A 15,230-nucleotide genomic window follows, 5' to 3' on the forward strand; every position below is an offset into this window, starting at 1 on the left:
ATCATATGTATCCAAGTAAACTTTAAAAAAGCATCAACAAAGTGAACATAAAACCGATAGTAGTCTAAACAAATGATTGGAGCAAGACCCCCATACATCTGAATAAATGAGTTCAAGTGGTTCAAAAATTTTATGAGGAGAACTAGCAAAGGGAAGAGCATGACTTTTCCCTTGCTGACAAGCACCACAAATGTTATTCACTGCATTTGGAAAGAAAGGAAGCCCAAAATGAAGAAACAACCCCTTGAACAATATGCATAACTGAGTGTCCCTACTGGGTGTGCCACTGATCCAACAAAGCTTGTTCACCTACTAGATCAGCAATTTTCACATTATTCACTTCTTTATTTTTGTCATCTATAGAAAGGTTCGAATCCTCCCACGATTGATCTCTTTCCCTCAAGTTGGATCCTTAATGCAACAATATTCAAGGTGAAATTCAAAAAACAAGATTATTGTCACGAACAAACTTATTCACCGAAGGTAAATTGTGAGAAATATGTGGAACATGCAATATATCTTTAAGCACAAATTTTGATCCATCAATAGAAATAAGAGAAGAACCAATATGACTAATTTCCAAACCTGAGCCATTTCTTATCTTAACCATATCCTTTCCTTAGTGAGGTTAACGAGAGAGCGTTAAGATCACGAGTGATGTGATGCGATGCTCCAGAATCTGGGTATCAGTTTCCTTCTTCCATAGTGTTGGTAGTGGCTTGATACGCTTGAGGAGAAGCTTCACTATTATTGTTATGGTTCTTTAAAAAAATTCTTGTTATTTGAAAGCACCGTTTGGCCGTGTGACCCATTTCTCACAATATTGGCAAACCACAGTGAGTCGGTTTAGGCTAATGAACTCATTTTGACCCGAATTCCTTTTTCTATTGTTTTGATAATAGTGCCCTTGTCCATTATTTTTGGTGCTGAACATAGTTCGCTTGAGGATTTGTCACTGATTCAACATGACTGACATCAATATAATGGGCTTCTTCAATCAACAAAAGACTGTAAAGTTCATTCACGGTGACTGACTCACTCCAAGTAGAAATAGAGGTCTTAAGAAGATGTAACACCATATCTTCTTCGCCGAGAGGCCATATTAAGCTGATGAGAAAGTAACTTGGCTTTTTTAAAATATTCATCTATAGATTGCACAACTTTCTTAAGTTATGCAGTTGATCTTTCAACTGTAATATCTTGGAGCGTGATTGGGCAGCATAAGTGTTTTTCAAAAAGTTCCAAACCTCAAACGAGGATTTTAGACCAACAATCTCAGCATGAATAGGCTCAGAAAGTGAGGAGATAATCCAGCTAAGAAGAAGCTGGTACTGTCTAAGCAACACAATGTAATCGGGATTGATGACTTGAGATTTTCCATCTTTGGACAAAATATACTTTTCAGGGCATTTCTTGGTTCCATCTATGAAACCGTACAAATTATAGGACAACAATAAGAGAGTGAATTGCGACTCCCACAACAGAAATTTATCTGCTGAATGTTTGGTATTCAGAAAGTGTTGAAGGAGGGGCAGGTGACAAATAACTTATCAGAGAGCCGGCTAGCTGATGAAGACACTGCCATTGATTCTTCAACGAAACACGAGAAAACAAAAAGGCAGATCTCATGTTGCCGAGAGACTCACGCTAGCTCCTCTGATACCATAAAAGAGCCTAATATCACAATACACAATGAAAATAAAAGAAACAGAAGGCTGGAGTTAAGGTGGTTCGGTGCAAACTGCACCTACGTCCACGTAGTATGATCTCACACACACAATGTCAACTGTGTGAGGTAACCACTATATAAAATTGATTACAACTTTTTTGAGGATCCAAGAGATCCTCTATGATCACGATTTCCTAATTTGGATTCTATCTCTTGGATAGATTTTATCAAGTGGTTACATTTACATTTGGAACTTTTGAGAGATAAACTAAGTTTATCTTTGGTTGGCACTATCATTGAAGAGTCCGGTTCACTATCCTTTTGAGGGGTCTTCACATATTTGGTAACTCGATGAGTGGATTCTGCATTATCACCAACTATGACATGATCACAGGATTCGGCTGAGGCGTGCGGATCTAATGGATCTAATGCTTTAACATCTTTAATAGTATCATCCCCTGAAGGGATCCAATCAAGGGGATGGTTTTTCCAAGATTTACATAAACCCCTTTTAGCTAAATGAGCTAGTAACTTTGAGGTATAGTTCGAATTACGTACAGTTAGATGTGTGCAATGCTTAGGCTGGCAAAAGGACATAGAAGTTAGACATATAGTCTTTCACCGCCTTGGTGTGGATCGAATTGTGATATGATTCAAACAGGTTCTGGCACGAGATTCATACAGCTATCCAGACCTGTTATCAATTTTTGGAATACTCTAGTTTTTGTTTCTTTGCTTTCCATATTTGCTTGTCCATTGAGTTTTCATTTTTCAGTTAATTTATTTTTTTGATAGTCAAGATGGGGTTAGGCAGACCCCTGCCAGTTCATTGAAAAAACATAAAAACTATTACAATCATCTACACAAAAATGGGTGCATGAGGCCAATTTTTCCAAGATTAGATCAAACCCCTTCTGGCAAGAAGAGCTAATTTTCTACTCAGACTGTTAGCTGTACAAAAATGGTATAGAATTTTTAATCTGTCAAAATTATACAGATAATCAATCAAAACTGAAGGGATGTGGACCGAGCTATCTCTGCCTTCCAATCTGTGATTTAGAACAGTCGCAATTTAATTTTTCAGTTAAATTATTCATAGTTCTTTATGGTAGATCTATATTTTGGTAGGGATTTTTGCGGGGTTCAGGCGCGATCTTCCTATCCATTGCATCAGAAAATGACTCTCGCTAAATATAAGTCATTGTGACTGAAAATCTTTGAATGCATAGGCGATTTTTGTTCAATGACTCATGAAAAATGAGTTGGTGTCATTTGTAGAGAAGAAATTAAGTGCATTGCATTGAGGAGATATGTAACTGTTTTAGCCGAGTACTCAGGCCCGATGACTGAATCGATCAGCTCCTCTGTTTTTTCAAAGCAATTACAAAGGATGAAAATAAAAAAACATCCCCTTTTTTTTTTGCAATTCATTTATCAAACCATGCTGGTCAACCCTTCGAAAGGGGGAAACCACGTCTACCACTCGTTTGTTGAATGGTCACGAACAATTTGAGGGGACGCCAGAGTGAACACATTAATGTCCGATTGGACTCTTTTGCCTCGCCATTAGCTTCACCCCCACCTTCCAAATGATTACTCACCCAGTGTCACGGGCTTATTTGTCTAAGTCAAGAAAAGAAAGGTGAAAACATGGAGGGCTGAAACTAAAACTTAAAAGGGACCACCATCACCTTTTGTTTTGCTCTTGTTGCAAAATACAAAGGCAAAAAGGACTCAACGTACTGCCAGCTAGGGGTGTCAACGGTTGGATTTATCCGGACCCGACCCGGACCAAACCCTATAGGGTCCGGGTATGGTAATAAATAATAAGACCCAATTAAGACCCGAAGGTCCGTTTAATACATAGATCTAGGTATAGTTTGCGAAATTATATACCAGACCCAGGCGGGACCCGAGTTCCAATTAAGATCCACAAATTTTCAATGTAAAAAATGATAAAAAGTATTACTTTACCGGGTATGGTCCGGGACTAGTTCATGTAGTTCTTATCGGGTTCGGGTATGATTTCTCTTATAGTAGACCCAATTAAACCCAGGTCCAGACTCAATACCAAACCCAAAAATCGGTCCCAAATCTTGTTCTACATGGGTCCAAACCGAACCCGACCAGTTGACACCCCTACTGCCAACGTTGGCACTTCAAATACTAAAAATAGAAAGAGTCCCTCTCTCTGTTCTTGGGAGTATATTATGAAACGAATATTCTTCCAAATTCATGGTCTTATTAAGGCGTTGATATTGGGAAACAAAACATATTTGTGATATAAATATAGATTCAACTAGAGGCCTGTGCTTGCAATAACAGGAACCAGAGCGTGTGTTATAACAAAATATAGCGAAGTAAAAAAAGAAGGCTGCTAAATGGTTTCATTAGACTCATTCATCATCGAATTTAGAGCTGTTAAATGACATGAAGTTTATGTTTGTGTTCTAAATTCTTAGACTTTTGCATTGTCGACAAAAATATGATCGCAGCTTAATAAACACATCACATCCATAATGAAAATATTATTACAAACTTACCTGTATATCCTACCAAAATTCATGTATAATTAATAAATTTCCAAACTTTTGCTTTATAGACAAAAAATATCAAGGTAGGCCCACAGCCGGAAAAGTTTCATTTGTCTTCTGTAATAAATTCAGAAAATGGTGACACAACAATGAAACAAAGAGGTTGACATTTTTCTTGTTTTTTTCCATGAGATAATGCTGGGTTTGAGTCAGGCCGTGACCAGTTAAGTTACCCTATTGGCATGGGTAACTTGACCATGTTTCTCTCGGAGTAGAAAGCACGTGAACTTGGTCACCTTTATCTGCTGATTCCTGCCCTAGTGGTTTACCCATAGTTACCAGAAGTGCCTCCCTAGTCACCTACCAAGTAAAAACTTATGACCATATTCAAATCCCATTGGTGTTACCCCTGCGTAAGCCGAAGCTTGGCGACTCCCTGGGGTCGAGGGGTAAGCCCTTGGTGTTTTATGCTGACAGGACTGTGACCGTAAGTACGGCAGGCCGAGCCAACACAGATAGGTCTTTGCACTTGGGGGCGGTTTCTTCAAGTTAAAAAAAAAATCACTGAGATATATGATAGGAATTGAATATAACCGTCGCTCATGTACAATATGACCTGATCTGCCCTCCATAAGTAGGGTTTGTAATCAAAGTACTTGTAAGTAGAGCTGGTAAATGAGTTGAATTAATCAAAACACAAGGCGTTCAGGCTCGACTTAACTACCACTGGACCAGGATTGGACTCATGCTTGTATGCAGCAAAAGCAAGCATTACAAAAATTTTAACCTTTATTGGCACAAAATTAACGCCACTAAAAGTTTGCCTAGCGCCAGTAAAGACCTTTGCTAACGCTAACATAGCGCCAGTAGTTTTACCAGTAAAAGTGTTACCAAAAATATATTTGCTGGCGCTAATGCATAACATTAGTGAATGGGTTATTATTGATGTTAAAATAGCGCTAGAAAAAGCCTTTTTTAGCATTTTTTTATACTAAAACAATGCCCAAAAAATGACTTTTCAGGCGTTAATTTAACGCAAAAAGCATTTTTGGCAATTTTTTAGCGCTAGAAAAAGGCATTTTTGATGCTTTTTTAGCACCAATGATATTTTTTTAGCTATTTTTTTTAATAACTCGCTTATACATTCATTCAATAATGAACACACTTAGACATTCATTCATTCTAAAATGAATTTGCTTAGCTATATATTCATACATTTAAAAATGAACAAGTTCATACACTAATTCAAAATGAATCTGCTTATTCATTTCTTTCATTCTAAAATGCACATGCTTATACATACATTCATTTTTTGCATTCAATATGAATCAACTCTTACAATCATTCATTCATTATCAAATAAACATGCTTATACATATATTCATTCATAAATAAATTTGCTAATACATATATTTATTCAATTATTAAAAAATGAATCTGCTCATACATACATTCAATCATTCATTCAAAAATAAATATAATCATATATACATTCACTCATTTAAAAATAAATTAGTTGATACATTCATTCATTCTAAAATAAACCTACTTATACATCCATTCATTTATTTAAAAATAAATCAGTTCATATATTCATTCAAAATAAATATGTTTATTCTAAAATGAATATGTGCATAGATACATTCATTCAAAAGTGAACATGCTCATACATTCATTCATTCCTTCACTCGACCTATAGTAGTTCATACATTTATTCATTTTAAATCATATTTTTTATTCATTTCATTCATTCAATAATGAACCTCCATAAATGCAACCTTCATAACTCCAATATTCATATTTGAAGCCTTGCAAAAAATACAACATCTAAAGCATATATATACACACAACTATATATATTTCTTTCTTCAACTCTGCATAACTCCAACCTCTATAACTTCAATATTCATATTTGAACTTCCATAACTCAAACATTCACATTTGAAGCCCTCAAAAAAATAAAACATTTAAAGCATATATACATATACAACTATATATATTTCTTCCTTCAATCCTCTATAACTCCAATATTTACCTTTAAGCTTTCATAACTCAAACATTCATATTTGAAACACTGCAATAAATATAATATTTAAAGCAAATATACACATACAACTATGTATATTTCTTCCTTCAATCCTCCATAACTTCAATATTCACATTTGAACTTAAAAACTTAGAATATTAGAGAAATTTCATGAAATAACATGTTAAGCAATACCAACTTAAAAAAAAAGTTTTGTTTTAAATATGTAAAAACAATTTTATAGTTCATGAAACAAGAAAATTATGACATCTCATGACCTGAAGTTTTATAGTTTAAAATAACACATCAATTATAACCACTGATAAAAGGGATGTTCTCTCATGTGCTCATCGAGAGTACTATGCTACTTGAAGATCTTTCTAAACTCGCACCTGAAGTTTTTTAAGGCTTTTGCATATTCTTTCAAAGCTCATGCTTTCATCATCTCAAGAATATCAAACTTTTTCTGTGATAATAATATATGTATATTACCTATAGTTGAATGAATAAATATTAAAGTTTTTAAATATATATATATATATATATATATATATATATATATATATAATACATGTGCCAACACTAAAGTCCAAGCATTCTCCTTGTAAGAATCTGGTAATGCATGTCAGGAAAAAAAATATAAAGGTGTGTGGTCGTGATCTTGTGTGATTGTTACTATAAAGCTACTTAGGTATTCTGTATCTCATCTTATGGGTTGGCCATACATATTAATGTCAATCTTATACTTTTGTCCATGTACCGATGCTTTTGATGATACATGTTTAGAAAATATTTGTTGAGAATTTAACAATAAGTTAATAACAATTATGATAAAATAAATATTTAAAATGAGCATGCATTCAATAATATATTACAAAACTATAGATTTTAATGTAAAATCCCTAAAATCTAAATCATACCTGAGAAAAAAATCAAATTTAACATGCACTTACTAAGAAAACTACAAAAATATGGACTAATATGCAAACCCCTATATTTTAAATCATACTTAAAAAAATTTGATTTAGGATGCATTCAATTAATATATCAAAAAATATAGATATCACAACAAAACATAAATGTGTCATCAAATAAATGAAAACATACATACCACTATCATATAAACATTCTTCTATAGGTATTCCAATTGGGCTTTCAATGTTTGTTCAAGGGATATTTGTCCTGACCCAATTTATATCAACATCGTCATTTACACTAGTCCAATATGGTTCTGGCTTATCGTCATTTATGTCATACAATTCACCTACCTGTTTTCTCTGCATATCAAATAAATCTCGTAGTTTTGTTCTAATGACAACCTGTCATTCTGCCATACTAGGATCTTGTACATAAAGGACTTGTTCTACTTGAGACACAAACACATAGGGTTCGTCCTCCATGCAACTCAACTTCATGTTGACAAGTGTGAAACCAAATTCATCTTTCTTTATCTCCTTTTGTATGACAACTGATGACATAATAGCATTCACACTTGAATAAAATAAATTACATATCTCTACTATATTCAACTTCAATGATGTCAGTAATGTATCCATAATAATTAACATCACTATTTGTCGATATTCTATCTCTTTCACTTGAATAACTTGAAATTTGGGTACGGACAACAACACTATTTTGGGACTTCTTTCTTTGTTCATGTCATTTCATGTGAAACTAGAAACCATTTATGACAAAACCTGTGTATCTCTTTGCAACTTTTAGGATACTAAAAAAGCCATATTATCTCATTCTAAAGTTCATCATTGCTACCTCCATTACATAGTTGATGAATCTATTATATTAAAAATGTGATTAAATATATTATTTCATGAATGTAATAAAAAATGTGCATAAGAGGACAATGTAGTAGTTTCTTACATGGTCCCGAAACCAATAAGCAAATTTGGCCGTATGAATGAACTCAAGTTTACGCGGACCCCTTGAGCGCTTACTCTGCTGTAATATTAAGTGTTGCCTACAAGTCTAAAATTTAGCCCAAACGTTAGGAATTTATTTAAAAAATTATAAATAACAATTAAATATAAAAACAATTATAATCTTACTGAAGATACAACAATACAGATTCATGATTGAATAGAATGTATGTATGGACTTGATTCAATATTGAAGGCAGGAGATTAAACAATTCACTTGTGCTCAATGTACATCCCCTTCATAATATTGAATTACTGTCAACTGCAACATTAACATCTTTTTCATAATTTTTTTTGGCATATTTAACCTTGTAAATATCTGGAGCAAAATGCTAAACTTTCTTCAGTAAGGTATTTCTCAATGACTGAGCATTCAAGCTGACTTCTGTTCTACGCATAAACTTTCAGCTTACATAAGTACATGAAATATGTACACATCAATTATAATTAGTGATAATAAATAATTGGTTAAAAAATTACAAGAGTGTTGCATTTATAAAGTATTAGTTTGTACCTTTCGATAGGATACAACTATTGGTGTGCAATTGGCCCACCCAACCTAACCTCTCGTGTTAAATTAATTGGTAAATACGCCATGATATCAAAAAATGAGGGCTAGAAAATCTTATCTAGATGACACAATATCAAAACAACACACTCTTATAGTTATTGCAACTCATCCTCATTCATAACCTTTGAGCGCAAGTCCTTGAAAAACATGCATCACTCAATAAGTACTTCACTGACCTTCTTGGGTAAGGTCCTTTTTAGCGCCAAAAGAAGAAATTGATGCAATAACATATGGTAGTTATGACTCTTCAGGCAAAAAATCTTACTCTTTTGTGTGTACACATCGTGACATATTTGCTACATAATCATCTAAAACTTTTATATTCTTTAACACTTTACAAAATATAGTTTTCTCCCTCTTGCTTATAGAAAAACATACAACAGGTATAAACACTCTAGTAGAACTAGCGTGCCTTCATGAATAAAGTGTATGTCTTATATCCATTGCCTGCAAATTGTGTTGAGCATTGAGATGATACTTTAACTTCTTATCCATGTTCAATAATGTTTCAATGATGTTATCACATACATTCTTCTCGATGTGTATGACATTCAAGTTATGACTAAGTGAATTATGCTCCAATAAGGCAACTAAAAAAACATTGTTCTTCTTGGGTGAGGACACTGGAGAGGATGCTGCGGTGGTGGCAGGCGGCCAGACATGATGCCAGACAGAGAGAGATAGGGAATACAAAGAGAGAGGACACCAACGATGGCGACTGAGAGAGAGTGAGAGAGGACACCAACGGTGGTGGCCGATGGTGATGACCGTGATAGATAGAGAGAGAGAGAGACCATGAATGAATGAGAGAGCACACATTTTTTTTAAATGTGCTTTTTTACTAACACACATTTTATGTGAAAAAAAAACTCTTTTTTATGGCACGCTTCTTTGTTTTGCCAGAATTTTTTTTACTAGTGCATTTTTGTGTGCTCTAAAAAAAGTTTATTATACCAGTGTAGTACATGTAGCGCCAGTGTAACCTACCTTTTCACTGACACTAAGTAAAGTAGCGTAAGTGAAAATGCTTTTTTACTGATGCGCCAGAAGAGATGAGCCAGTAAAAGAGTTTTTTCTTGTAGTGAAGCTCGACCCCAAGTCAAATGAGCTGAACATAAGATGTCTCATGTAAAGAGAATCATACATGTTTTAAAGCATGAAACCAATGAGGTTTGAACCTTGAACCTTGAACTTGAACCTCCAAGTTATGAGCCATCGACTTTATCTAACTATACCACACTACTTTTTTGACATATGTTGCACATGAAAGTTATATTTTATCCCCATGAGCTTACCTGAGCCGAGATGGACCAGATGCCCTATGTTTGCACTTGACTTTATGGATGACAGTGGATCAGGGAGAAATGGGGCACTGCCTCACCTCGCCTCATTTGGATTAGAGATGGAGGACATGAAATGAGGAATGAACTTGGGATAGAAGTTAAAATCAAAACCCATGTGGGGATGGACTTACTTTTGTCCCCGCCCTATCCCGTCCCCGATTTTTGTTAAGAAAATTACTATTATACGCTTATACATATTATATGTATATTATTAACCTTAACGTAAAACCCTTTCTTGAATCTCTCCTCTCTCTTTCCTCTAACAAACCACATAATCTCCCATTTCTCTCCTCTCCTTCCTCTAACGAGGGAAGGCGGCAGCGATGGAAGCCCACAATGGCAAAAATAGGGGCCTTGCCCTGCTCTGTTTGGATTGGGGATGGAGGACATGAAACAGGGAATGTACCAGGGATGGAGGTTAAAATAAACACCCATGCGAGGATGAAGGCAGAGATGGAGGGCAAAATTTTGAGACGAGGCGGGGGTGGAGACCTTGTCCCCCACTTCCGCCCCCGCCCCAGTTCACTGCCATCCCTACTCTACATGTTTAAGCTAAATGAGTTGATTGTGGCTGTCAATTGCACGAACCAAATATGAATGACTTCATGATAAGCCGAAACTAGCCGAGCTGCAAGCTGCTTGGTTCATTACATGCACTACTTGTAAATAAAACACGTATGATGCCCTCGCCTATATTCTGTGTACTTGTTCATGTAGTGAATTCACCCTAAGCCACCTAAGCTCAACAACTAGACCATGCTCAGCTGCATGCGTGGCCAGAGTCAAGCACCACATTCGCCACAAAGGGCCTTGTAAGTTCATATCTAAGTGTAGAGAGAGAGAGAGAGAGAGAGAGAGAGAGAGAGAGAGAGAGAGAGAGAGAGCTTTGCCTTGAGTAAGGAGTAGAAGCAAAGGTAGGCTTACACTTGGGACAGGTAAAGATGGCAATCAATAACACCATCCATTGAGAGGTGATCAGATTTACCCTCCACATATTATCTTGTTCCTTGTCATGACAAAGATAAGAAACAACCGCAGATAAAACTAACAACACAACACAAGTTTGTCGTTTCTCTTGTATTATTGCACACATTCATACTTGCCATCCCCCTTCTCTGCATGGCCCTCTGATCAACCAATCCGCGTCCCACACCACAAAACCCATCCTTCCCTCCTATAAATTCAAACCTCATCCTCCCAATCCTCTCCCAAAAGAAAGGAGAAGCATACATAAACCACACCAACTGCAGGAGATAAAGAAAAATGAAGCTCTTCTTCTTCCTCCTCTGCCATCTCCTGTTATCCTTTACAAAGACTCATGGTGCAGTGCAGGACTTCTGCGTCGGCGACAAGTCGATGCCCGAGACACCTGCCGGCTACGCCTGCAAGAAGGTGTCGGACGTCACCGTCGATGACTTCGTGTACAGCGGCCTAGCCGCCGCCGGCAACACAACCAACATCATCAAAGCGGCAGTCGGCCCAGCCTTCGCAGCGCAATTCCCCGGGGTGAACGGCCTCGGCGCCTCCATTGCTCGGCTCGACATCGCCGTTGGCGGCGTGGTGCCGCTGCACACCCACTCTGGCGCTACGGAGATGGTGGTGGTGATCCAGGGGACGATCTGGGCGGGCTTCATCTCCAACGGCAACAAGGCGTACTACAAGACGCTGAAGAAGGGAGACGTGATGGTGTTCCCGCAAGGGCTGCTGCACTTCCAGGTGAACGCGGGCAGGACTCCGGTGGTGGCCTTCGCATTCTTCAATAGCCAGAGCCCAGGGCTGCAGATCACCGCGTTGGCTCTCTTCGCCAATGACTTCCCCTCCGAGCTGGTGGAGGCAACTACCTTCCTCTCCGCCCCGGAGGTCAAGAGGCTCAAGGGTGTGCTTGGAGGGACCAACTGATGAATGACTAACCCCGTCGCCCGCCCCCCCCCCCCCCCCCCTCTCTCTCTCTCGTCGGGTTTGTTAATTTTGTATGGGGAAGTAATGGCAACAAGAAGGGCAGATAATTTTGGGAGGATCTGACAGTGTAGTCTTTCTTGTGGATCTTGTAAAAGTCTTGTAGAAGGTCTGAGAAACGGCCCAAATCTAGCTATGCTTAAATAATGTTTCTCTTCCTCTTACTTTTGTTATGTTCTATTAAGGGTGGCTGAAACCTGTGTGACAATGAGTTTTAGGCTCGCTATCTTGGGGTCCTTAGCATTGAGAGATGGAAACACCATTTTCCATGTGTTGTCTGCCAAAAATGTGGAATTGACAACGGAGTTGACGAAAACATCCTCTTGCAAATAGGGATGGCAGTGGACCGGGGGAAAGCGGGGCGCGCCTCGCCCCATTTGGACAGGGGATGGAGGGTATGAAACTGGAATGGAGGCGCGCGGGGACGAAGGTTAAAATCCATCCCCGTTCGGGGATGGAGGCGGGGATGGACGTAAACTTTTCCCCGCCCCGTCCCCACCACGATCCCCGCCTCATCCCCAACCCTGCCACTTTTCCTCTCAATATCCCCGCCCCGCCTCATCCCCATTTGAAGCGGGGATGGAGGACATGAAACGGGGATGGAGGTTAAAATCCATCCCCGTGCGGGGATGGAGGTTCTATTCTTGAGGCGGGGCGGGGGTAGAGACCTTGTCCCCCGCCCCGCCCCACTTCCATCCCTACTTGCAAATAGTATTTTGTTGTTGTTGTTGGAAATGCCACTGTACTAAAACCGAGTCGTGATTAGAGCAGGGATATAGAGAACATGTGAGGGTGGTGTATGTTCCCCCCGGATGATTCACTGAATCCCACGTCTGTGTTCGGGGCTTTGAATGAGCACCACGTATACAAGCACATGGGGCTCGTATTCCCGTGTATGTTGACATAACTTTGCATCGGACTCTGGTGTTGTTGCAAAGACTTAAGTACCCTTTCTTGTAATTCTTCTCATAAAGTGATGGTTTGAGAAAATGACAAAAATGCCCTTTATTCAAAAAAGAAAAAACAAACAGTTCAAAAAAAGGACAAACATGTCCTCCATCCAGAAAGTCGAGGATGATGTTGACTCTTCAAAGTCTTCTTCTTCTTTCTCTGTTCAAAAAAAGGACAAATATGTCCTCCGTCCAGAAAGTCGAGGATGATGTTGACTCTTCAAAGTCTTCTTCTTCTTTCTCCGTTCAAAAAAAGGACAAACATGTCCTCCATCCAGAAAGTCAAGGATGACGTTGACTCTTCAAAGTCTTCTTCTTCTTTCTCCGTAAAACACTATAAAACCCTCTCTCTCTCTCTAGAGAAGAAATCAATGGGAGACAAAGAGTTCTCCCTGGAGAAGGCCATGAACATCAACCTTCTCGCACTCTCTCCCTTCTCTCTCTACTTCTGTGCACATCCAACAGACGATCCTACATAGATCCATCAAACACCGACTGACCTGCACACTGACTGTAGCATCGTTCAACTTGAAGAGTTGTGGAGTCTGATTCAAAGTTTTTACCCTTACAGAAGGGGGGTCTGAGGGCTTCTCCCAGCGTGGGTAGCATCATTCAACTTGATGAGTTGTGGAGCCTGATTTAGAGTTTTTGCCCTTACAGGAGGGGGTCCGAGGGCTCCCCCCGACGAGGATCCCAACAACGATTTGTAGTGTTATCGGGCTTTCCAACAACGATTTATAGTATTTTCGGGTCTTCCACAAATCGCTATAGCGATTTGTAGTATCTTTCGCAAATCACTATAGCGATTTGTAGTGTTATTCAGTAAGCAAATCGCTACCCGAATTAGGACCAACTTGTCAGGGCCATATCTCCCTAACCGGAGGTCATATTCCAAATCCGTAAAAAGTGGTGTCTTCGTTATTGAGTTTAGTTTATTTTTGTAATTTTTTAACGATTTCTATTGTCATTTCATTCTCTATTTTTAACTAAAAATCTGACCCCTATTATTCTGTGTTATTTGAGTTGTACAACACCATTCTCGCTTGATATCCACATCTTGATTTTGGCATGCTCCTTGTTGGATTTTTCATTGATTTCTTTCAACCTTGCTTGGAACAAAAATATGTCTTTCTCACCACGATACCCTGTGCATTTTTTACCACAACACCTGGAACCCGTGCCGGGGGGAGCCCCCGGACCCCCCTCCTGTAAGGGCAAAAACTCTAAATCAGGCTCCACACCAAATCAAGTTGAACAATGCTACCCATGCTTGGAGGAGCCCCCAAACCCTCCTCCTATAAGAGCAAAAACTCTAAATCAAGCTCCACAACGAATCAAGTTGAACGATGCTATCTACGCTGGGAGAAGCCCCCAAACCCTCCTCCTATAAGGGCAAAAACTCTGAATCAGACTCCACAACTCATCAAGTTGAATGATGCTACCCACGCTGGGAGGAGCCCTCGGACCCCCCTTTTGTAAGGGTAAAAACTCTGAATCAGACTCCACAACTCTTCAAGTTGAATGATGCTACACATGCTGGGAGGAGCCCTCAGACCCCCCTTTCTGTAAGGGTAAAAACTCTGAATCAGACTCCACAACTCTTCAAGTTGAATGATGCTACCCACGTTGGGAGGAGCCCCCAGACCCCTCTCCTGTAAGGGTAAAAACTCTGAATCAGGATCTACAACTCATTTAGTTGAATGATGCTACCCACGCTGGGAGGAACCCCCAAACCCTCCTCCTGTAAGGGTAAAAACTCTGAATCAGGCTCCACAACAGTCAATGTGCAGGTCAGTCGGTGCTTGATGAAGCAATGTAGGATCTTTTGCTGGATGTGCACAAAAGCAGAAAAAGAAGGGAGAGGGAGAGAGTGAGAGAGTTGATGTTCATGGCCTCCTCCAGGAGAGATTTCTTTCTCGGATAATCCTGCAGTGCAGAGAATGGGTCTTAAATAATCATCTTCGGGGCACTTAAGTTTTTACAATCACTCCTTTTCAAGAATCGTCATTTTTTTACACCAATGAAGGAGAGGGTACTTAAGTCTTTGCAATCGCATCAAACTCCAACGCTAATTAATGCTGACAAACATGGGGATACGAGACGCACATGCTTACATACGTGGTGCTCTTTGGGACCCCCGAACATGAGATGTAGCTAACTGCCCTGTTCGGGGGGAGGGGGGGGGGACATATAACCTGCTTCGCTATTTCACACACACACACACACATATATATATATATATAT

At 38.9% G+C, this 15,230-nt stretch overlaps 1 protein-coding gene across 1 annotated transcript; it reads left to right on the top strand.

Annotated features, from left to right (window-relative positions):
* The first annotated feature begins 11,278 nt into the window (after positions 1–11,278).
* Positions 11,279–12,200, top strand: LOC149812160 (auxin-binding protein ABP19a-like). The gene has a single exon (XM_089993543.1). The coding sequence runs from the start codon at positions 11,344–11,346 to the stop codon at positions 11,977–11,979; it is 636 nt and encodes a 211-aa protein (XP_089849669.1). The 5' UTR covers positions 11,279–11,343; the 3' UTR covers positions 11,980–12,200.
* Positions 12,201–15,230: the final 3,030 nt, after the last annotated feature.

The sequence above is a fragment of the Nuphar pumila genome, chromosome 17 (assembly GCF_984573655.1).
Source record: "Nuphar pumila chromosome 17, dmNupPumi1.hap1.1, whole genome shotgun sequence".
In the NCBI taxonomy this organism is placed as follows: Eukaryota; Viridiplantae; Streptophyta; class Magnoliopsida; order Nymphaeales; family Nymphaeaceae; genus Nuphar; species Nuphar pumila.

Excerpts from the sequence above, each read along its gene's own strand:
- LOC149812160 (XM_089993543.1), top strand. The coding sequence starts at position 11,344 with ATGAAGCTCTTCTTCTTCCTCCTCTGCCATCTCCTGTTATCCTTTACA.